This window comes from Kryptolebias marmoratus, linkage group LG4 (genome assembly GCF_001649575.2).
Source record: "Kryptolebias marmoratus isolate JLee-2015 linkage group LG4, ASM164957v2, whole genome shotgun sequence".
NCBI classification, from domain to species: Eukaryota; Metazoa; Chordata; class Actinopteri; order Cyprinodontiformes; family Rivulidae; genus Kryptolebias; species Kryptolebias marmoratus.
The window spans coordinates 4,584,317-4,610,118 of NC_051433.1; the positions used below are offsets into that span (position 1 = coordinate 4,584,317).

A 25,802-nucleotide genomic window follows, 5' to 3' on the forward strand; every position below is an offset into this window, starting at 1 on the left:
GTTACCTATCTGTTTGCCTGTGCCTGTCTGCCTGCCTCGTGAGGGATACTTACCTACTGCCTCCTGGAGAATCTGCCAACCTGTTACTGGAAAATACCTACCTTTGGACTCACCTCCGTGCCGTGGATCATCCTTCGCACAGTAAGGCTTCCCACCTGTGGATATAATACTTACCTGCCTTCCTCACCAAGGAAATACTCACCACGTCCTCTGCTTCCAGGTTCCTGGTTCCTGTAATTATTCCTGCTCCCGATTCACTGTAAAATAAACTCACTTCCTATTATCTTGGTCTCCCGTGTCTGTCTGACGCCGAGCTGCTCATCTTAGAATATTTACGAATCCTGACACACCTGTCCCAGAAACACGTCTCTGTTAAAGTCACGGCAGGTCTGTCTAAACTAACATTAGAACTATGTCAATAAAAGAGAAGAAAAGTTGGCAGGCAGCCCTCTGGGCATTTTTCGGGTTCAGTTCAGTGTCCTGGCCCACTACCAGTCAGGGTTCGAACCCACTGACTGACGGTGTCCTACTTGACAAATGTCAGTTCAGAACCGTTAAGTACCTCTGTCAGAATCCTCAGAGTTTGAATTAATAACCCCATCCTTTAGTAAATTTTTATGTTTTGAGACTGGACACTGAGTTGGGGGCGTCGCCAACTGCAGCTTATTTACATAATAGCATTTCCCTAAAACCACTCATTCTGAAATGAGCTCAAAACAGGCAGAACTGATCAGGTGAAATCTCAATATCTGAGAATTATTTTGTGCATTAAATGTAATGAACAGGTTTTTCTATAACCCACAGACTTATCCTGACTTGTTCAAGGAAGCATAATAGGTCCCCTTCAATAGTTTGTTAAATAGATATAAACTATGCGGATAAAAAAAATGAATTATTAAACGCTGAATTCCTTTTTTGTTTTTCTATTCACTTGCAAAAAGTAACCAATCAAGCAAACCATACTTGAAGAGAAGAAACTTGATGTTTGAAAATGTTCCAATGCTGTAAAAAAGAAAGTCTAAGTCGTCAAAACAAATCACATCATCAAACAGAAAACAGGAATTTAAGAAGAAACCCAAACTTGTTGAGAACCTCACATGCCTGCTGCAAGTGTTGAACAGCGTTTTTAAGGAAATGGAATATACTCTTTTAAGTACAAAACTGTCATACTTGGAAAATCAAAACAAAACAACTTTAAGTGTGAAATCGATTCAATAAATAGGACAACAAATCTGCTGTCACTTATCTGTAAATTGTGAAGGGCAAGCATCATGCAAGTATCCTCTACCTTACAAAACACATCAACTAGCTCAGCTCACACAACAAAAAAAAAACAATATACAGTCTATTTAAGGTTAAAGTTTACTTATATATATTTTGTATTTATTTCTTAACGAAGGATTCTGTTTGGCCAGTTGATGCTTTTATTTGATTCTTTCAGTCAGTACTGTCATGGAGGCACAGTTGAATAGGTAAAACATTAACTGCTCTTTACCTTGACCTCATTAGAAAAGGGAATAGAGTGGGAGAAAATCTTAGAGCTAAGAAGCTGCAATGAGAATCTGACTCCTCTGAAATCATGCTGCGACATAGATCTGCAGTACTGCAAATTCAAATGGTGGGAAAAAATACATCCTACAAAAAAGTGCTTCAGATATTTTTTGTTTAAAGCAGTTTTATAATGTACCTCAAACTACTGGGATATATATATATATATATATATATATATATATATATAAATTAAAAAAGGAAATTAATTACACAAGTCAATTGTCACATCAGAATATAGGTATAAAGATAATAAACTGTTGTTCAAATGGTGTGAGACAATTGTCTTCTTTGTTTTCTTAAATGGTGATCCAGTGTTTTACAAGCTAAAGCGGATAAAAGATTTAGAGCTTCCTTCTTTAGCATTTTGAATTTAAGAAAAGCTTTCAGATCCAGCACTCTTGAGATGCCCGTGACGACACTGTGACTATTTTAAGAGAAAATTTATTGCACAATTTGTTTTTAACATGTTCCAAGTTTAAGTGACAAGACTTTGACTGTGACTCAATTAAGACAATTGTGATCTATCATGATTGTTTCAAGACATTTTGGAGATGCTCTTTACCAACTAGTAGCCAGGAGTCACAACCTTGTGAGATAAGACCTTTAGAAGGCTGGTGCGAAATGATTATCTTCTTTGTTTTCCAAATTATCAAAATAATGAGTTTTCATGTTTTTCTTGTAGTTAAACACTATCATAAAACACTTCAGTGGTCCATTTCTCTGATTTAAAACTTTAATGACTTGTTTTTACAGTTTTTGTGTCAAAATCCAGAAGTGTGGTGATTGTGTGGGTGGTGGTACCTCCTTGGTTGGTGACGTAGAAGGAGGCGGGGCCAGCTGTGGCAGACCGCTGTAGGAGGTTATTGTCACAGTGTTTATCAGTGGTTGTGAACAAGAGTACCAGTTTGAAAACTGGTACTGCTTTTTGTTTTTGGTCTGGAGTGATGCTGTTTAGAACTCGAGCCCTGCACTTCACCAGCGGAACGTCCGAACTTCACAATGATGTCTTCAAGGAGTTTCCCATCTGGACAGTAAGAGGCTGCTGGTGCCGGTTCGACAGGCTGTGGTTCATCTGTTGAAGTTTGTATTTCAGGTGCTCCACTTCAGAACGTTAACTGCACGGTCAGTCACCAGACTTTGGGTTGTAATTTTCACCAGGAGCTAAACTAACCACATCCATCAAACCTTCTTTCCTTTGGGAAGCAAAGGAAAGACAGCTGTTGGAGTTTTGGGTCAGTTTACACAATTAATTACAACAAACTGAATCATCCCCCTCCACAGTATGCATATTTGCTATTTCCTGCCTTGCTGGCGTTACTGTCTTTGGCTCTCGATATGCCACACTTCAGAGTGAGCACAGAAAATGCTAAAGAGACCCTAGTAATTTCTTCAGTCTTTGATTATTAATTTTATATTAGTGTTTTTAGAGACTCTGAAAACAAGCAGTTTTTATGACTTTCTTTTGATTTATGTTAGCTTCAAAACACTTAATTTCCCCTTTAAATACGCCCAGGTCATTTTACTTTGTTATGATACTTTACAAGGTAAAAAAGACCAGATTAGACCAGAGCTCTTGTTCATTCAGGCACCCTGGTTGGCAAAATTCAGAGAGAGCAGAAAGACTGCTGAAAAGGAGTCTGACTGTGTTTGACTTATTACTTTTTTTTTTAAATACCTGTATGATTTTTTTAGAAGAAATTTGTAAAAATCAATTCTGTTTGTTGTTAATAATGTTATTTACTGTATCTGAGGTGGTTTGTAGATTTATAAAGGCTGGTTATGGGTCAGGAATTAAAACTGTTTCGTGTTATAGATGCACCTGTACATAAAATGGGAAAAACTCTGTCAATCAGGATTCTGTTTCTTTCTGTTGATTGCACAGCTCAGTTGTCACTGATATTCTCATGTGGGACCAACCATTTAAAGCTCACAGGGTTCACAGACTTACTTTGAAAGTTAAGATTAAAGGTTGTTTGAAAGCTGTTGTGTGTATGTGTGTGCGCAGGGGGTGTGGGGGGAGGTGTGTGTGTGTGTTTGGACCAAAGCTTCTTTTTCATGTTTTTGCTCAATTTTGTCTCATTTTTCTTTCCTTTTCTTTTTTTTTTCATCGATTTGCTTTTTTTAGCACCAGTGTAGTTCTACATTAAAATTCCTGCTGTTGAAGCTGCTACCGCTCTCTTACTGACTGCAGCACTCAGATCAAGTAAATAAAGGTTAACTAGCATGATAACACATTGCAGAGTTGAGTCTGCATTTCATGCAACACTACAAACTTAATACAACACATCTCTAGAGTCTTCGTGGCATTAAGGAATGCTAAGGCATTTGCTTTTTTGAGTTTACTTATTCATTGCAGCAATCAACTGTAAAATACAGTCCCTTTAAATGCCAGAAAACCCTCTGAGCTTTGCTTTCTTTTCCTTTTAAATGTTTTTGAACATTGCCAACTGATGCATTTTATCATGGTAATGAACTTGTCAGAGTCTGGATGATGCACACTGAAAAAGAGGCCTCTGTGACTCTTAGTCATATCCCAAAAACACTTAAATATTAAGCATTTTTATTAAACAAATGCCACAATATGGTATGTATTAAGGGAAAAAAAAAAGTGTCATTATTCCAGTAATTCTGAAATGAGTTGTTTATAAAAGCAATAGAGCCCCTGAAATTTATTTCTTTTATGATCTCTGTTTTAGGCATTGTGCCACTGCCACAGTTAATTCATAGCAGCAGCCACACAAAAGCTTTCATTTCTTCTAGAAATTTCAATGGTATCACCTTTAAAAAATGCTTAAGTCCAAGAACTCCCTTTCATCTTCAGTCTTCCCCATAATTATTGCGAAAGCTGTGATAATGTGCTGCATTTGGAGGCCTTCATCTCAACAGGGATTTTGTTATGGTCAGAGTAAGCCCTTTTCTTCACTGAGCTAATAACTGAGGCATTCTAAATAAGGCAACATCATGTAAAATTAAATCCATCGTTTGCCACTTTTTTTTTGTTGTTTGTTTGTTTTTTTGTAAATCCTGCAATTATTTGGACACATGTATGTATTTGGACGTGTTTTAGTGTCCTAATTGGTAACAAAAAAGTTACCAAAGCTCAGTGTTGACCAGGCCATAGCAGTTTCTGATAAATAGAAACAAAAAGAACAGAAACCATAGAATTTATATTTTATAGCTACATGATTTTCTTATCTGCAATCTATAGATTTTCTCCAGGAAATTCTCAGAGTATGTTTAAAAAAATGGTTTCATGTTGTCAGTCAGTTTTTTTTTGCCTTCTAAACATTTGATATTCAACAGGATATGCAGATAACTCTGCAACATACCTGTTATACTCTAATTGCTGCTTCTTTATCTAACCGAAATAATCACTGAAGACACACTGAAGTGTATGTTAGGTTTATGAAGAAAAATTGTCAAGTATGTGTGAGAATGGTGTCAGAGAAGTGCTCTCAATTAAAAGCTGCATGTTCTAATCTTGCTTGATGCAACCTTGACGTTGCTGTGCTGACATGTACAGTCGAGCGGTAAATCACTAAAAGATAGACTTCCATTGCTGGTTGATTCAGTGGTGCAGACTCCAGATTACTGTCAGTGTTACAAGACAAGATTTACAAGCAATACAAGAGGTACCAAACAAGTTTACTGCAGCTTTGACCAAACCAACAAAGATTTTTGAGACTTGTGTTGCATATAGGAACAGTTAACACATTCTATACAACTTTTGTCATATATTTATTTTCTTTTTCATACAGTGACACAAACAGATTAGTAGTAACATTATAAACAGTACAGTAAGTGAGCAAAAATGTGTGCATTGGTCTAAACTAAATCTAAGAAGAATATATCACTCCCTTATTCAATTTAGGTAAATAAACACATAATTCTGGTGTAAAATTATCTGGTGACAACTTGATTCACATGCAGTAGAATGTTGTGCCAATGCAGATCAGGTATTTAAAGTGTCTTGTTGTTTACTGGTTCAATTACACCGTTCAAATGAGCACATAAAAGGCAGGGATACATAAAACCAGTTAGAATTTATAGCATTAGATAAATCTGTCCCAGGGTTTCTTTATGCATCTTTAGAAAGCAGTTAGGCTTTCACTGAGGCAAGCCATTTTCTCCCACTATCAAAAACAGGCACTGAATGTACAGCTCAAACAAACTCGCTGATAAATTGAGTTGAGGAGTGCGATCAAGAAATAAACTGAATTGTAAAGCAGCTGTGATGTACTGATAGATTGCTCTGGTGCCAGCAGCTTTTTGCAAACATCTCCACTGTGACACTTTTTAAAAGATAAAACCATCTGATTGGACCATCAGTGTGACTTAAATACATACTCAAACCCTTTCTCCTTTTCTTGGCAACAAGCACTTCTGCATTTTGAAAATGTCAGTTTAATCTTTCTAGTTCATAATATGGATATGTAGAATACAGTGCCAAGTGAACAAGCTCAGCAAAATTAGGTAATTGTAGAAGCACTTTCACACACCAATCTCCCGCAATCCTGTTGTTTTGTTTCAGATTTCCTCATCTGCCCAGCAAAAGAAAAAAAAAAAAAAGAAGAAAAACGTCTACTATATTACTTCAAAATACAGCTGCAATTTCAATAGCTCCAAAAGAATAATGTCATTAGAGAATTGATTAGGCTTTAAGCAGTGTGTCTGTAACCAACAGAGTTACAATAGTTTAGACTAAAGCATCACATAAATAAAATATTCTTTTTTCTATTTTTTATTTATTTTTGTACAGAAAGCATAATAACAAGCTTTGGATATAGTCATTTCATGTGCCTAGAAATAAAAAAAAATATATAAAAAAAAAACGTCCATCTCATATGGTCCAGATAGTTTTTTATTTTATTTTGTATTTATTTATTTTATCATCAGTGTAGTGTTTAGACCTGAACTAGTTGTCTGTCAGAGGAGAGCCTCTACAGATTTAGCACTCTCGAGATGCCGCTGTGACTAAATTTATTGCTAAAATGTTTTGAACATGTTCAAATTTAAAGTGGCGAGACTGCGAACCTCTGTGACTCGAGCAATAAAACTGAGAACACTCATGAACGTTTCAAGACAGTTTGGAGTCCCCCTCATAAATGCTGTTCACCAACTAGTAGCCAGCAGTCGAGATACTGTTTTTAGAAGGCCCATCCTGCTAGTTGTAGGGTTGATGCTTTCATCCCTGACTTCTCCAGTCTGCATGTCAAAGTGTCTATGAGAGAAATACTGCACCCTGTATTGGCCCTTACGCATTCCTTAATGTGATTATGTTAGGGATATTCACACAAAGTATAGGATAAAAAAGCTCCGTCTGATAGAAAATTACTTCATAAAAGCAGCTCCATTTTTGTTAGAGGCCTGCTGAGGCTATGTATCTAATGTGATATAAGAGGATGCATCACATGTAGAGTTCAGCCTATCTCCTTAAGTGTCCAAATGCTGGCTCGTTCGCTTGTTGATAAGGGAGGCATTGATGGACCAGGGTTCTCTAAAAATGCTGAAAGTATACTACAACTTTATAGCTCTTTTAAACATAAAATCATTTTGCTCTGAGCACTCAGTCAACGATGGGCTTCAAAAGCTTCTCCAGACGGACAGGTTGTTTTTAACTGATTTCCTAACCGGCTTTAGAAAGAGTTTTGTCATCTTATCATTGATGGCAAAAAAAAAAAGGCCTAACATGTGAGAATCTTGTAATTAAATGTATCTGGACAGAAATGCTTTACTTACGCAGACAGGTTAGAGACCTTTAATTTTTTTATTTTTTTAACCACTCAGCTAGTGCATAGACCTTAGAATGCTTTTAGCTACATTTCAGAAGCTACATTATTATTAACAAATTGCTGAAATTATTCTGAAAGGCTCTGGAATACATTATCTCATATCAAATTGTGTATCTTGTATGAAATACTCTTAGTCTTTCCATCACACAATTATTACTGACCATTGTAAAAATAGCCATCAAGCTCCCAACCCCCGAGGTAACAACAAACAAATCTTTCTTGGGTTTGTTTTTGTCCCTGCTGGCATGTATATAGGTTTGTGCAGCAGCATTATGTGATCTCACTGTATGCAGACGTATTTTCCCAAGGCCTTTCAGTAAGGAAACAATAGTGTTTTTTATTTTTTTTTAAACATGTGCATTTGACAGCCCGTGCTTGGAGCAGACTTGAAGCAATGTGTGGAACACAGGGAAACAAACTAATGAGAGGAGATTTGTGGAAGGGGGAGAAGGAAAGAAAGAAGAGACAGATTCTCCTCCGCAGCACCCAGCTCCCTTTTTGTCTTGTTGTTTTTGTCTGCTGCTTCATTAGCCGGTGTTGCTTCATCACACTGCTGTGAAATCCCTAAGCCCTCACCGGATGACCAAAACCTTCTTAAAACATGCTTTATGCTGCTTCATTCCCCAGATGATAACAAGGTCTCACTGGCACTGGTGCTCTGTTCCCTTTTGTCTCGTAATGCTGTAGCTTTTTGTTTCATTGCTACAAGCAAGTAAACCCTCATGCCTTGACATGCTCACATTGTTTTTTGCTAAGCATCTGTGCTCTAATTGGAAACCATTGTATTTGGTGACTCTAAAGACCAGTTTTCTTTCTGATGAACTGTGCTTACAAATGCATTTCCTCGGATTGCTTTTTTTTCACTAGGGCAGGAAGTACACAAGCGAGGAAGCATGTGAGGGACACTTTACCTTAAAAAAAATGCTTGGTACAGCTTTGCTGGGCTGAGATGTATCTTGTGCTTGTCATTAGAGCTCAAGAAGAATTTGCCCAAGAGGGAAAGGACAGAGATCAAATGAGTGGCCAGTTTCTCAAGTCATGTCTGATTAGTCACTCTGTCCAGACACCTCACATTGCGAGGCAGACTGGGTCTGGCTTGCATGGGTATTTCAGCATCAACAGTGATGCAGGCAACAAAATGCAGTGTTCTGGCTCCGGAGGGCTTCACTTTTTTTACTACTCAACAGCACGAGTCAGCTTATGTTTCTGGTGTACACACAAAGGTAGAAATAAGCAGATTTATGAAGCAATGAGCATCTGTGGTTGTCTTCACTAAATGTTAGTTTTTACTAAAACTTTATGCACATGCACAAGAGTGATAATTATAATGACAGGTTTTTACACAGCCAATGAAACATGACAAAACAACAGCAAAGAAGAAACATAAAACAGTGATGTAAACAAAAGAAAATGTGTTCTTTGTCTTGCAATCAGTGTGTAAACAAAAATCTGAATGTAGAAAAACAGGGGGAAAAAAATTACAAAAGCAACAAATTTTGGACATTCAAAACAAAAGGCCAAACCTCAGGTGAAAAAATTATGGTTTGTTTATAAACTAAAGACGCAAAGGGGCACTGGTTTACAAGAAACTATTAACAAGACTCGTTATGCAGACTGAAATTAAATCATTAACGATCAGAAAGGATGAAGATAAAGCTTGCTGGCCATTTTTAAGAGTACAATAAGGAATATATGCACTTGTCTTTTCTTTTTCAGAAAAAGCAGCAGTTCAACAAACATAAAAAAATTTCCACTGACTGTTTTGCCCTCTGGTGTTTTCTAAAGCCAGATCCAGTTCCTCACACAGCTCAAGAAGAACAACCACTGAAGCCAAAATCTGTGCATGAGCAAACTATCATCTCATGACAAGGAATCAGAATGATCCCTGAATCCTCATCCCTAAAGTCTTTTTAGCAAGACCTTCCAACCATACAGAGCAGCTATCCTTATGACCGACTATAATGCACGGCTGCAGTCATTTATAACGCCCACAATTCACCAGGAGCCTATTATAAACTCTAATGATAGGGAAAATGAGAGAGAAAAAATTAATTTCATGCTAAAGAACAAGATCCATAAACATTTCTGTATTGGTTTATAGTGTGAATTCTGTCTGTTTCCTCCTTTTTTTATTTCACAAACGACCTTAAAATGCTTTACGAAGTTATTAATGCGTAGTCTAAAAGAAGTGAGTGCTGCACATTCTAACCACATGTTCTAACCCTAAAACCAGGTTTGTGTGCAGAACAAGGTTTATACAGTATGTTGTTTTTAAACGCTTGTATTGTTTATGCATCTTCCTCCTGGTCCGTTGGGATGCTGCGGAAACGTTTCACAGCTGCTGCCATGAAATTCAAGCTCAAGAAGAAAATAATTGTCTACTCTTTAGAATATTAGAAAATAAATATAAACAATGAAATCAAGTTTAATTTTGGTGACATTCAGGAAATCAGGTGTATGTTTGTAGAGCATGTAAAATCATAACGATTAACAAAAGTGACAGAAAAGGACAGAATCTATAAGAAAATGTTACTTTATTCTTGTATTGTTTAAAAAAATCAATTTTCTTGTTAATACACATGCCTATATAAATGAGAAATATATCACTTTTTAGTTTTTATGATCATAACTTATGCAGCCTGGGTTGAATTTATAGAAAGTGTTGATTTGTTTCACATTTGCTTCACAGAATCTGTCTGTTCAGTGTTGTGCAACAGTGAAATCTATTAAACTAAATTGTCTAAACAAGAAGTGAGGCTTGTTTTTGTTTTGTTTTTTTAATTTAAATGAGGTCAGATATCCCACCCTAGAAACCTTTCTGTCATTGGATACCACCTCCGGGAACTGATGTGCTGCTCCAGCAAATGAACTGTTATCACTTCGGAGACTGCTTCATGTCAATAGCGCTGGTGTTAACATTCCCACAGGATACTAATTTTATATCATAATCATTGCTGTTAATATTATTTTTACAAGCCATAATACTTTATTCAAAACGCTTGAGGGGATTTTATCTCAAGCTTTTGAGTGTGTATGTGTTGAACACTAGCCTGCATGTTGGGTTATATATTGACGAAGCACAGATTCATTTATACCACTTAAGCAAAAACTGGCCTCTGCTGTGAGTGCATGATGTTCCTGCTAATAGACACATTATGTGTAATTTCCCGTATTACTTTCCCATTCGACCTTTTGTTTACATTGAGATGACGTTGGCATGGGATTTCCATTCCTCCACACATCGTGTTGTTGTTTTGCATAGCAGGACATCTTTGTATCTCTGTATAAGGCATCCATAACACAGCTGTATCATATCAACCCAGGAGAAACAAACCTATTGCACTGATATGAGGTAATGACTGTATTTTGACAACATTGCTAAAAGGTTCACAGTACCCACTTAGTTAAGTCACTGTAAAATCATTATTTCTGATTTTTTTATGTGCTTTTAGTGCTTTCTACTCACTGCCAGAGTTTCTAATTAGCACATGGTTTGAGACTCATCAGGTCAACATTTGCAAAGTGGAATGTGCTTATCTCCCACTGAGTCTCTGGTGTTTTACTAGGGCAGATTTTTGCTCTTTTTTTCCTCTCTGCCACAGCTTCATGAATTACATTTTATAAATACAAAATACTATAAACAGGTTTCATTTGCACAAATTATATTATTTTTGTATACTTAACCTCTGTGTTGTACTCTGCCCCCCTATGCATGATATTTAAAGCAGAAATATAAATTTAGAAAATGGACATAATCTTGTTACTATCAGATTATGTCTGCAGACATATCGTGACAAAAAGATAAAGAAGTGAAACATGAGATTAGTCATACACAGAAAATAAGAAAAAATGTTTTTTGTTCTATAGTATTTAACTTGAAAGACAACACAGAGTCAACCAGAAAACAAGAATTAGGAGTAAATAATATGAGCCAGCGTATGCTACATGAATTTCTCAAGCATGTCCTATTAAAAATGGAAAAAAGGACCCATGCCACATTAAGGATTAGAAATTTTTATTTGAGCATGAAATGAGCCCTATGCTGTATGTTGTGTAGATAAATGAATATTTCATCCCAACTCAAATGCACGCTTTGTGGATTTGCAGGAATCACAGGACCATTTGTTTCAGATAAATGGTCAAATCCCCATAACATGTCTTACTCTTTATCACATACATCCATAAAATAAAAGCTACATTTCTGCAAAACTTGTCCAAATTATGGACAGGGCTGACCTCAACATTTATATGTATATATTTAATGAGATTGAACATTTTGTGGAATTCTGCTTTAATCCTTTTAAAGTTAACTTACACAGCAGCTTTCAAGTTCAGTTTTGTTTTAAACAAATTTCTGTCAGAAGACTGTTCTGGAGATGAATTTGTTTTTGCAGAAAATGCTTTATTATAATATACTCATGCATACAAATTTAGAAAAATAATATTTTGTATTTTTTGAGAAATTCAGCAGTTTATTGTTCTCACAACCTGCTTTATAATCTATGTATTGAACAACAGACCCATTTTTTTTTGTCACCCACTTGATAGAGATGGTGGCTCCAGTAACCGAAAGAAGAACAGGATAAATAGTGAGGAAGAAAACTGGAAGATGCAAACATGCAGACTTGATATGTCCACTGTGGCCTTGATGTCTTTTAAGACCATCTGTTCTCCAACTTGTATGTCCCTGTGAGTTAAAAACCATCTGTGTTATTAAACAGAAAATGACCAAAATAGTGTTGGAACATATATTTTATGCATATAAACATCATCATTTGTTGAATAATTGTGTTTATAAGATACTCAAAAAATTAAAGTTTATTATTCAATGATTTTAGCACACCCTCTTAAATAGTTTGGCTGCAAGATTTTAATAAGCTTGTTGGCATAGTAACTGATCCTCGAAAATGCCTGGGGCAGCCTGGTTAGAAAGGTTTCACACGGTCCTCAGCTGCATACTATCACTGAGTTACTCATGAGCAATGAGAAGTCCAGTAATTATTATGTGATACACAGCTGCGCATCACTGGAAGTGAGTAAGACAGAGCAGTTTTGCTCTGTGCGTATCTTTTTTACACCCCCTCCCCCCAGCTTCTGACAAATTTATTCAACCCACATATGAGGCAACAGAGTTACATACAGTCTACGTTTCAAGCCTAAAAGGTGGCGTTTTACTTCACAGTTTCTCTGTGGTCATCATCATTGTTTTAGAAACATACAGTATATTTTACACGCAGGCGCAGTAATAGACAAGGTGGTTAGTTAGTGTGAAAAAAGACCACAGAAGCCTGGAGATCACATATGGCCTGAAAAACAAATAAAACATAAACCCTTTTAGTAAAATTAAAAAAAGGAAAAAAAAAAGTTTTCTTGGTTTTTCTCCATTTTATTGATTAGTAGCATAGCAGTATATTAGCAGTATAATAATTTCTACCAACAGTAAACACCACCGTTTTGGGACCTGCAATTTGCACAAATGCAAGAAGCTGCCTTGGAAAATATATATATTTTTAAATTCAGCCATTTATCTGTACCATAACCTCACAAAAATACACAGCATCTTCACCTTCATATTAAATACTGAGACACAATGTGTTAAAGTTGCAAACTGGTACCATAGAAAGAGTGTCAAGACAAAGTCAATTAGCAGATTAGTCTTGGCAGACACAAAATCTCTTGGGTCCTGTTGGGCTGCACACACTGAAGTGTGGAACCAGAAAATCCATTTTAGGGGGTGAAAGGAAGTGGAAGTATAGAGGAAAAATAAAACTTTGTCCGAAGAGATTTGGGTTTATTTCTACACTGCAAGCAATGTTTAATTTACCTGTTCCTTAATAATTTTAGTCTGTCGTCACTTTCAGTTTCAGTTCATAACTGATTAGTTTAAAGTTCTTGGTTTTTGTCAAAAATACTTTGTTAATTCTGCTATTTTTGACACTGCCATACAATATGTGTGTTGTTTTTGTTGTGCAGGTGTCAGATTTAGTAGGTGGTTGGAGGATTTGGACCTAAACACAGAAGACAAAAAGGATCAAAGAAAACTAATTAAAACAGTAAAATGAACAAAACATTTGAACCTGCTATATTTAGTGAATATGTTAATTGCCACACACACACACACTTACTTACATATATATATCTATCACGTATTTTAATTTATTGTGACCAGACTTCTTCATTTTGTTGGGAGAGAATATGAATCCACGTATACATATATATATATATATATATATATATATATATTGGAGAAAAAGTTGTTTGACAGGTCTATTCCTTTTAGAAAAAAAGTACAACTCAAAGAAGTCAGTGTGAAAAATAATATTTCATTTTTCAAAGTTGTATTTTAAAAGTAGTTTTCAGTAGGAGGGGGAAAAAAACACTTAAGGGTTCTTGTTTTTTTCCTTATTCAAAAAAGGCAATTTTCTGCCACGTCTTCTTCTGTGTCCTACAGTTCTTTCTTAGCAACTCAGAGCCTGCCAGGTGTCTAATAAAGACATTGTCAGAATGTGCGAACATTGAGTCACTTAATGAACAGTGATCAAACAGATTAAGGACAAGCGTCCACAATGATGTTCTCGCCTAAGTGCTACATCTCATTACCTGGCTGTCCTTGATGGAACTCTTTGATATGTGAATGAAGTCCCCATATTGCATAATATGCTACTAATTGCACAAGTTATGCAATCCTCCTTTGTGTTTCTGCTTGTAAAGCTTGCGGCCATTATGTGATTTATTCATTTAATACATGATTTACTTCAGGTTGACTGCATGTGTTTAGATTTTGTGCTCACGTGTAACAACAGGTTAAAAGGTCCTTATTTAAACACATAACGGTAATATGATTGATTATAGGGGCTGGATGGTATTTATTTTATTTTGGCTTTGTTATGATTAATCTTTGCAAGATGTCTGAAAGGCTTAGCTTTTAAAACATCTAAAGCAACAACAATTATCAGTTATTAAAGCCCTTAGCTTCACTTAACAATTTGGTTAGAAGAGTTTATCTTTTTGGCACCTCAGCAGCAATTGCTAAAGTAGATTAATGTTTTTATTTTTGTTTGTTAGTTTTTTCTAAATGTCTTCAACCACTTCAGTTTCATTGACAAAATAGCCTTCTCCATTTTAGAAACTTCTATCATGCTGCTATCTATAAAGTGTGCTTGGAAACTTTTCAATAATGCACTGCTGTATACATTAGCTACAATATATAATCAACTTTCTGAAGTCCAGGAGTCTTGAGTGAGTCTGAGCTGGTGTGATCTCATCACCTTCTCAGTCAGCCCACAGACAGCCTGTCTCTGCCAAATTATAGCCATGATAACTATCTGTGGATGGCTGTGTCTCAGATGGTTTCAGAAAACACGCTTGCATAACACTTAACTGTCTGATTTTCACTCTGCCTGTGCCTGACCTTCAACCTGCTACACCTCCAGAGTGCAGCTAAGTGCAGCTGTTCTATTCCTGTTGGTGCCACAGTTTTCATGAAGCTCAGCTCTAATCCGTGTATGTAATCTGTCAGATCGGGCAGCAGCCAATCACAACGACTTTACACTCTGCAATGTTGGAATCAAAATGCCTGACAGCAGAGTGACACAGATAATAGGTCAGAGAAAATATCTACCATTCTTTACTTTGTGTGAGCAGAAAACCAGTAATACTAACTCAAAACTCACACTAAAGGCTGGTGATATTGTCAGACAAAACTTTCTGATAAGAATTAGTTGAATTTATCATCCTACTGGCAAATATTCTGCCATTACAACTCTATATTAAGCCTAAATATCAAGTAACCAAATATCAAGTCATTTCCATGACCTACAGCCAGTATATGTCTTAGTTTCAAACAATTAAATTGAACCTTGTTGAATCCCCATCAGGGTGTAAAGGTGTAAAATTAACTAAATACTATAATTGTAAGCGAAATGAAAAAAAAAAAACATTAGTGTAGGACATATAACATTAAGATTTAAAGGTTGTTTTAAATCCATCACTAGCTGCAAATTTCAAAGTTTTCATGCTATATTTGCTGTCAGAAATTGCACTACTCCCCATGTAAATAGCTGCTCACATTTAAACTGTATATATTGATCATTTTCTCACAGAAAATCTCACCAAGTTAACTTTGGGGATTTCACCGGTTCCATCAAAACAGATTCATTTTGAATAAGACATGAGCCTTTTTCTGAGCCATCCTCTTTAGAAGGTTAACTTTTAGTTGAGTCAAATAGCATAGCACATCAAAACATTTTCATTGATGTTTGTTTTTAATGTGTTTCATCGTGAAGAACAAAGAAATCAAAAACCATTACTGCTTAAGAGGGATGAATGGTTGTTGTCAGCACCAATCTGTATCTTAACTTCTTACAAAATATTTGCAATATAAGTTTTTTCTTTCTACATGAATCTCAAAATGTCTTCGTGTGTCCCTGTAACCATAATAATAACCTGTCAATTTTTTTGTTTGTTTGTTCATTTTATTTTGTTGGTAAAAATTGATTTTCACAAATTAAAACCATTGAATTTAGAATTACTCTTTGGATGTTGTCAAATCACATTATAAGTTGCATACAAAATCAAGCAATTTAGTCAAATTTTCCTAAAAAAAAAATAAAAATAAAAAGAGATTAGCTAATTTTGCATATACTGCAAAAACGCCATCTATTAAACATGCATGACACAGCGTGTTGAGCTTGTCTGAGCTTTAAAGGTACTGTATATGTTTGCATCATCAGTTATCCTCCAGCCTGAATTAGCTTTGCTTCCCTACTGAGAGTTGTGAGAGACAGAGGGAGGAGAGGAGCTTTTTATTTGAGGCATGAAATCCCTTTAACCATGTCCTCTTGTCACTCAGCAGTCTGCAGGGGGGCACAACATGCAGAGCTGTAAACTCACAGGTTAAGAGCCAGGACCACCAATGTTGCACGCTGAATTTACTTATTGGATGAGCATCAACAATATGCAGCAAATCCACAAATGGAGCCACCACTTCTGAACTTCTTCAGTCAGCAGTCCAGGCATATCTACACCTCAGCATACCCCCAACTTATGTTTGGCAGCTTTAAGTGGTGCAGATACATAAAGTTAATACATGATGAATGTTTATCCATTGCATATAATATATTGGCTAGTTTATTACTCTATATTTAGGTACACTACTTTGCCACTAGTATATTTGGCTTTGAACTCCATAAAAGCAGTGATAGCAAATTTTGTCCATTACTTCACTGGGGCATGTTGCATTATTGTTGTACTTAAGCACTCCTGTGTCTCATGCTGCTTGCCTCCTAGTGTGCGGTCCTATTGTCTGCATGTTGTTTCAGTAGCTAAAAGGCATAGTAATTTCTCAAAATGGAAAGGTGCTGTGCCTTCCTCCAAATGTCTATTGTCCCATTGTGTTTATAACCTAATATTTGCATTTTGGTAATGTGTGCTGTGTACACACAGAATAAAACATGTGTGCTGTGTCTTCTTATCATTAGGATGAAAAACAGTTTATACACCCCAAGCTGCATTTCAAAACATCTCTGACCTTAGATAAAAGACAATCTTTACACAAAAAAGCAAAACTGAACTATAGTCATACTTCTAGTACAAAATACATCATTTATGAAAAAGTAATTTGATGTCTGAAAAGATAAAACTCTGTGACCTATTCTGGGACAAGAGGTCTAAATTTGTATTAATTCTTCTCTTGCATGCAACAATTATACCAATTTTAAATATAATACAATATCCCGCTATGCTTAGGTCCATGTTTCAAAAAGACATTTTCTGAGATAATAATATTAGGCAAATTAGCATGGATATGAAAAAACGTACTGAGCCGTTTTTTTAACAATGCTCAGAACATGTCTTTTGTTGCTGCTTGACTAAGTCTTTAAATGAGGAACTAAACTGGTATAAATCTTATTAAGACATTATTTGGGAGTCATGCTGCCATTCAATGAAAGTGTAAGATTGTGATTACATAGACATGCAAGTCAAATCTAAAAAAATCCATTATCTATTTATAAGACAGAAAGTGACAGACATCCTGCCACTGGTTTTAATTTTACGTAGAATAACAAACAGTCGCCCTCATTTTACTAATACGATTTTTTTTCTTTGTTAAAAAATGTAATTTTTAGTGTAGCTTCTGTTTTGCCTTGAATTACAGAGCAGCATTCAGGTTTAATCTCTCATGCCATGCATGCATTTGTTAGCTGAATTTCCTCCAGTAGGTGCTGATGCAGCTGCAGTCTATAAATAGGCCTGGTCCAGACAAGCAGAGGGAGGGGGCTTTGCTTAACCCCTAAGATCCAGTTTGAATCTGACCCTAATGATAGGAAGCATCATTAAGAGGGCAGTCCAGCTGGTTGGCCAGGAAGGATGCAGGTCACCCTCTGAGAGATTCTGGCATCATCAGATCTCAAGAGAAGGTTGGAATTTTGTTTCGAGCACATTTAAACTCACCCTATTGTCAGCTACTTGTCACGGTCTCTTCTTTTGCCTCATGACTATTCCCTTTGCTAACATCCACTATCTGCCACAATGCTGACAAGGAAGGGGTAGCTAATTCGCTACCATTTATGTCTGCTTTTTCATACCTCCAGATGGCCAAATGTTGGGGAGGTTTGGTGCCTCTGTGCCTCATATGCATTGCATGGCCTGAATTCAACAAAGCAGTTGTAGCAAAGCTTTGCTTCCCTAACAGTGCTTTACTGCAATCAAAGAGCATTCATCTCCCTCTCGTACAACCATTTTGGCACAGTTTGGGTCTCCTTTTTCCCTCCCACGCTTTCTCCCTTTCACTGTTCTATTTCTCTCACTCAGCCTTTTTTATCGCAACCAGGTCAACTTTAGGAGACATTCACTCATGCAGATTCTTTCAGATTTATTACACATGGTCACACAGGTCAGTCTATTAAAAGAGGAAATCATTAAAGAGGAATAGATACAGAGAGGTGGCTATGAAGAATATCTGTCTTAGGCCAAAATATTCTCTTTCATCCTTTAAGCTTCAGAAAAACAAAAGTCTGATACCTTCATCCTTTAGAAAATGTCAGGAGCGATTGTGATGCATGTTTAATTAGACTGTGAAAAAAATGCTCTCAACTCTGCCTAAATCTTGGGAGCTGGTGAACAGATCAAATTTACATCAATTTGTTTAAGTCATGTAACTTTATCAGAAGCAAAATGAGCTTTTTTTTGTTGTGGGAATTTAAAAAATGTTTTCTTAAAGTTGGATATCTGCAGTTCTGTTTGTAATCTCCCTGTATTTGAATGGCTTATGTAAATGTCAAAAGCAAAAATTCATTCTTTCAAACTGATGCAATCTTTTTTAAAAACATAATCTACAAGTTTGTGGATTTATTTTTCAACGTGGCATTACTGGTGTCACTTCTGTTACAGACAGGACTTAACATTTCTGACATTAAAAAAATGAAAAAAAAAGTAAAAAATACAAAAACAAAATGAAAATAATAACTTCCACAATACGACATGCTTGTATTTTTGCCTCTATTTTATATTCCTATTATTTCATTCCATCAATTTGTAAATATTTCCAGCTGTGCACATCACAATAAACACTATGAATCTTGATTTATAATGAGTACTATAATATTTTAATTTAAGATTGACTTAGAGAAGCTTATACTTTCGGATTGGTCCAGTCAAGGACTGCATCTCCTGCTCTCCGCCCAACACCTACATTCAGACACTAAACTACCTCAAGGACATTGTAATAGTGCAAACGTAACTCTAACACAAGTTGTGCATTTGAAGTGCATTTCTCAGAGGAATCAGCTTTTATAATGGTTCATCTAATAATGTGCTTTTTTTTATCCAAACGTGTTACTGCCCACATAAAGCTAATATATAGCACCAACTTAGTTTATTTTATCTCTAAAGGCTCATGACTAAAAGCGTCTATTCCTAAAACAATTATCATACATATGGGTCAAAGCAAGGTGAGCAGATTAAATACTACTGTGGGCTTTAAATGTGCTTAAATGTTGGCAACCCAGAATATTACTTATGCAGTAAACACTTCAGTGGGTCCTTTGGGTTCGATTCACTTAGTCTTCATACGGCAATACACATGCATGCACATGTGAAACATGTAAAAAAACAAAAAAAGAAAAGGCTTGGTGTTTTGTGCATTATTTCAAAAATAATCAAATTTAAATTGTTCAAAAATCCCTGCTAATACCAATTGAGTATAAAAAATTACTTTTTTATGCATGTATCTAAAATAAATGTGATGAGTGACTGTTTTAAACACACACATAAAAATCAACACTATTATAGCTTCTACTCTCACTTAGGTTGAACACATATAAAGGCAGTAAGTGACAAGAATAAACATGCGCAAATAGATATTAGGGGTAATTATTCATAAAAATAAAGCATCTGTTTTAATCTCATAGGTTTATTTACCATCTTGTACTTTGTGAAATTACGATAGATAGATAGATAGATAGATAGATAGATAGATAGATAGATAGATAGATAGATAGATAGATAGATAGATAGATAGATAGATAGATAGATAGATAAAAACCTTTTTAAAACTTTGTTTTTGCCTTATTCTGTGTAAATGTGAAGGTAATACTACTTATTCTCTCTATGATAAATCATTAAAAGGTAATTAACAATACTCTGTAATTAATTAACAAAAAAGTGCTGTTTTTGTTTTTGCATTAGTATTATATTCCGTGTAAATGTTGACCCCTAGTGATGCTTCAAAACAACAACAAAAACACAACACAGTAGTTGAACTGCAGCAGTGCCAGGGGTTTGGGTGGCTAGACACAGTTTTGCTTTTAGAAGCTGACCTTTACCTGTTCCTGCTCCCTGTTCTTCCTCTCCAAATAAAGGTGCACCGTTGCTCAGAGTTTACACCTGCAATCTTATATCTAAACTGAGTGCACTGCAGCAGCTGGACAAACTATTCTCAATTGAACAATTGGATGAAAGCTTTTTTAAGTGGATAGTGGCATAAAAAGTTAAAATTGACACACGTTTTTCTTTATTATTATTACTATTTTTTATGACAAATTCAACATTACCAGCAAACATTATCTTAAAATGTCCTAATGCATCTAAATGTGAACTACAAGGGTCACATGTAACTAATGGCAGCTGACTTATTTTAAATCACTCCTACAGATCTGCTTCTATTATTTTGTTTATTTGATATGATATTTTTCAATCTCGCTTATTTAAACGCAATGTTACTTTGTCTCTTCATGATGAAATGCCTACAGTATTCAAACTAATCTTGAAAAGCCTTGACATTGTTTATGTGCTGGAGGGATTTGATTCAATCGGAATGACAGCATCAAACGAGGGATTCCTGGCCCACCAACAATTTTCCTCTTCAAAGCAGTATTAGTGGCTCCATTAAAATCCTGTCACCCCTGTTCCTTTATGGCTGTCGGTGGCTTTTGAAGAGAAGAGAAATCACAGTCATTCAAATGCTAAGTGACTTTAACACTCCTTTGAATATTAGAAACGAAAAAACTGCTCCATGCCTAGAAAATAAAAAAGAAACGAGTGTTTTGAATATCCTATTCCTCTGTAGTATTTCGTCTCATGCCATTACATCTGCAAAAAGTAGTTTCATACAGAACACTGCACTGTGTCAGTCCTCATTAAGTTTTAGCCATATGCATAAAAACAGACCCAGGGACACCAATAAGACCGTCACTGGGATGTTACCATGTCAGCAGGTTTTCAATCTTTTGTTTTACTCATTAGGGATACATTTATCAATGAGTCATTAAGACAACTACAGGCAGGAGTGCAAGTTACACTCCAGGCTATCAAATAACTGTGGGATTTGGTGGTGCTACAGTTGCAGAAATACAGGAACTGCCCTAATAATGGTCTTTCTTTGCTTCACAGGTCACAGATGGAGGTACCATCAAGCAGAAAATCTTCACCTACGACGCAATGTTTAACACAAATTATTCTCATATGGAGGACTACCGCAGACGTGAAGATCTTGTGTACCAATCAACTGTCAGGTAAGCTTCAAACATGAGTTCATTTCAAAAGAAACCTACTTCTAATTGAACCCCTCTTACATTAGATTTGGAGTTTGTCAGTTTTACTCAATGTACATTCAAGTGTGATCCTGATTCTGTGATTGTAATTGCACAAAGATGAAACAGTTCAGTGTGGTATACACATCCCACCCTTGCCATCTGCTGTGGTCAACAAGGCCAGACTGAAATGACAGGGTGATGGGGTCAGTGTATTATTGTATATAGGACAGGAGGCAGAGGCAAACACTAATCAGTAGCTTGTCTCGGGAAAAAAAAATCAGTGTTAAAGGTTTAGTTAACATCTGTCCAGAAAGGTTCTTATTTCAACCAAAATGATGCATCTGTCTCTGGCAGAATATTATGTAGAAAAACACCTGCCGCACCAATCCCATGTGTATCCATGCTTTACCACACAGATAGCTTTAAAGTTACTGAGAGACAATGTAGAGAAAAAAAAGGAGGAGTCATCTGATGCTTATTGGCTTGCTTACATATTTAGTGCATTCGGAGGCCTGCCTTTTTTACCCTGGAGCTTAAAATCTATGGCTGCCAGTCATTTTCCTTATCTCTAACATACTCAGTTTTGGCTCCTTTGTTATTGTAAATGCCATGACCTGAATGATCAGTTACAGAAAGGAAGGTGTTTTCTTTGCATCTCGCCTACAACTTTATTAGAATATGTTGGACATTCTTCTAAATAATCCAGATTTTCATCATTTTCTTTCATCTCAACTCAATCCTTTTTTTTTTTGGATTAATTTCATGTTCATTTTTTTTTTTCTCTTTTTATTTTCTTTCTTCCTGTTTTTGTGTGGTTTGGCTGCCCAGCTGAAGATGATTTATCTAGACAATCCTACTATCCCTTTGGGAAAGTGAGCATTGTTGCAAAGGAATAGTGTACACACTTAGATGCACAGAAACACGACTGCACACAAACAGAAGACATGACCTCCCACACATTGACTCGCTCGTATGATAAAGTGTGAGAAAACACCACACAGATCTGTTGAATACTAGATATACCTGCATCTACTGAATATCAGAGTGCATATTCTTAGTAATGTTCTTACCCATATCACAACATCCTTTTAGGGGAAACAAGACAAAGATGGATAACAAGAGGGAAAAAAGATCACTCTAAGGGTATATTTCCAATGCACAACATTACAAACAATTCAAAGAGCTACATTTTTTATTGCTATATTCTTTTGTATCCACCTGAGTAGGATCACTTTTTTTGTATTAGTAGTGTGAAAATTTGAAGAAGTGTAAAAATAACAAGTGAAAGAATTACAAAAAGCACAAGAAGAAAAACATACTTTGATTCAGTATAAAAAAAGAAATTCTCACAAGAATAGAGTTAGATTCTGAAATGGTTTATGAGTGGAATTGATTGTGATGTCAACCAGAATTGCCCTTTATGGCTTTTTTTAAATGTTGCATTTAAAAATAAATGAAAGAAGCTGTAACTCCTTCTGTATTCAAGTGTCAACAAATTGATTAATCTTTTTAAAGACAAAAAAATCCGAACACTTCCTGCATGTATCAGAGTCTGAGTGCCTGAGCGACCACAAGTTTTCAGGCTCAAAGAGTGACCCCCCCTCCCTCCAACACACATACACAATGACACACACACCTTTTAAAGCTACCCAAATTGGTCATAAAAGATGAATGTGGCATATCAAGGGCAAGTGTGGGTTTGGCTTTATCTATAACACAGAAATTTATAACAAAATGTATGATTAAGTGTTTGTGTGTGGGTGGGATGTCACAAAGGCCTTTGGATGTGAATATTGTATTTCTCACCTTGTCTCATGCCAGAAAAATAAATATTGGTTTATTATAATTATGTACATGATTTTTTTTTTCCCATCAGCAAAAAAAGTCCCTCGATTCCTGATGTTTAATGTCCTTATTCACACAATAAAGTACCCTTACCAGTGGCAATTTTTAATGTAAACATAAAAAAGAGAAACCCTATTCTGACTTACAGCAACAAATTACTGTCTACTGTGAATTCTTGCTTTGAAAGAAATTGTATTCTTGTGTATCTATCTATCTATCTATCTATCTATCTATCTATCTATCTATCTATCTATCTATCTATCTATCTATCTATCTATCTATCTATCTATCTATAATAATAATAATAATAATAATAATAATTCATGAAGCCTCTTGTTTTAATAAAACACATTTCTCCTAAGAAACTGTTTTTACTGTATGAGGTTTTTTAAACACTGACAGCTAATTTTTGAATGCATGGATTCTTAAAGGAATATTTATTATGTTTAACTTAATAAAGAGTGCAAATAATTTAAGATATGTTGTACGGCTGTCCTGCATATTCTCGTTTTACAGCATAAAATAAAAACAAAACAAGTAGAGTATGAGTTTTCACTTAATATTTTTAATTGTTGGCAATAGAATTCAAATGCTAAGATAAATTAGAACCTTTGAACGGTGTTTTTAATTTACGAAATTATGTCAAAATCATGTTAGAAAGTTTTAGTTTTTATTATCAAGGGCCATCAAAGTGATCCCAGGAGCACCGATGACTTCCCGCATTAGGCTTTTTGTTTCGTTGTGCCACCCCAAGAAAAACACCATGTTTTTCCATCTTTTGAAAACTTTCTGGAGGCTCCCCTGTTTATTATGTGACAATGGTTTATTTTAAATCCTAACAAAGTGAGTTCAAATTGCGTCGTAACTGATATTCTGTTGTTCTTTACTTGTCCAGATGGCATAGTGTCTCATTATCTGCTGCAGTCTTCCTCTCCTTTATCACTCCTGTCTTGTGTCTTTTTCTATTTTGTGTTTGCACATTTACTTGCCAGAAGGACAAACAAATGAGTAAACACAAAATACAAAAAGGAAAAGCCCATAATAACATGTTTCAACTTTGTGACCTTTGTGCCACATGGATAAGATTCACCAGATGTTGACTTCTGTTAAGCTAAGTTTAACGGAGAGAAGACAAAGAAAAAAAAGACTCAAAGTTTTCAAGGTTTTTTTCCAGTATTTAATAGTTTGGAAGATGTGTAGGAAGCAGTGGACTTTGAAGACAAAGCCAAGTTAGCAAATGAGAAGAAGTTGAAAGTGGGCAGGCACAGAGGAAAGGTTTAACCCAGAGCTTTTCAAGGCACTGGAAAACAGTATGAGGAGGTGACACTTGAGTTAGGAAGCTGTTTGGCAGACAAGGGTAAACCTTGGACACCTGAAAAACAACGTTAGCAAGAGGGAAAATAAATAAATAAATCAATAAGAGTATGTTGGCCTGAGAACCCTGCCACTGCTGGGGTGTGCCAGATGCTCTGGCAGAGTCTGGTAGGAACGCTGGGGTTGATAAGCTGCTGACACTGATAAGTTAATGCAGAGCAGATTTGCCAGCCGCAGGAATCCCACGATACCTCACTGCGAGTCAAGCATTTGGTTCAGTGACAGTTTACAGATTCAAATGTACCATTTACTTTGACGACTTGGGGGCACAGCTTTTAAGCCACAGACATTAAAACTGGTGAGAAGAAATCAGGGAACTGAACTCATTCAGTGAGCCAAACATCAAAATTATTCACTATAGCATGAAATGCCATTTTTTGAGTAAAGCAGAACTGAAAAGACAACTACGTGGGTGCCTGGCCAAGCAGCCTGGCCACTAGTCTTACGCCAAAAATTCTGAAAAAAAAATGTGGTAGAAAGGTGTTTCGGGTTAAAATAAATCAGGTTCTGAATTATTTAAGAACATTCCAACAAGTGTTGTTTTGAGGTGTAAATGAAATAGTATTTGAACACATAGCTTAAAATTTATTTACCAAGTTTGATAAGTGTTTTAGCTTTAAAATGGTGATTTATAATGAGCAATGCATAACCTATTTAATGCACACTAAATAAGGCTTTAGAGGTACTGTAATCAGCAAAAGCCTATTTTGTGTGAAGTTCCTTTGTTGATTATGCTTTTTTTTTCGTAATACCTCAATCCTTTCAGCCTTTTTATCGCAGGGCTCTGCATTTGTGTGCATTGGAATCCGTGAATGCAATGATAACAAACATAACTACAGCTTTGTAAGGAACAGAAAGATGAGCTGCATCAGCACATTATAAGCAATGAGCACTAAGCCAATCACACTTCCTTTGGCACTCACAAAAATCACAGCATTATCCTCGTCATTCTGTTTCATGCTCATTCCTTGAGGAAAACATGGGTGATTACACACCTCACTTTGCATCCGGTTCACTAGGTAATTTGTCTCTGCCTTTCATCGAGCGCAGAGTGCCTTACAATTGCCAGTCCTGGCCCATTCACTTGAAATGCTTTAGGCCAGAAACAGTAACTGACAATGTGCTAGTTAATTTGATGCAGAGTTTGACTGGATAAGCTATCAGAAGCCTTTCTGTCAAGACTGCTCTTTTTTACTCTCCATCCAGA

The 25,802-nt window shown here is 35.9% G+C and overlaps 1 protein-coding gene and 1 long non-coding RNA gene across 2 annotated transcripts in view; both read left to right on the top strand.

The window, feature by feature from the left end:
- LOC112450285 lies at positions 1-260 on the top strand. The gene is made up of 2 exons (XR_003038852.2): positions 1-141; positions 221-260. It is a non-coding gene; the product is annotated as an uncharacterized LOC112450285 (long non-coding RNA).
- igsf21a (immunoglobin superfamily, member 21a) overlaps positions 1-25,802 on the top strand; it is a 159,356-nt gene that overhangs the window by 69,326 nt on the left and 64,228 nt on the right. The window contains exon 3 of the mRNA XM_017408972.3: positions 21,234-21,355. Within this exon, the coding sequence (XP_017264461.1) occupies positions 21,234-21,355 (122 nt within the window). The remainder of the gene's footprint in view (positions 1-21,233; positions 21,356-25,802) is intronic.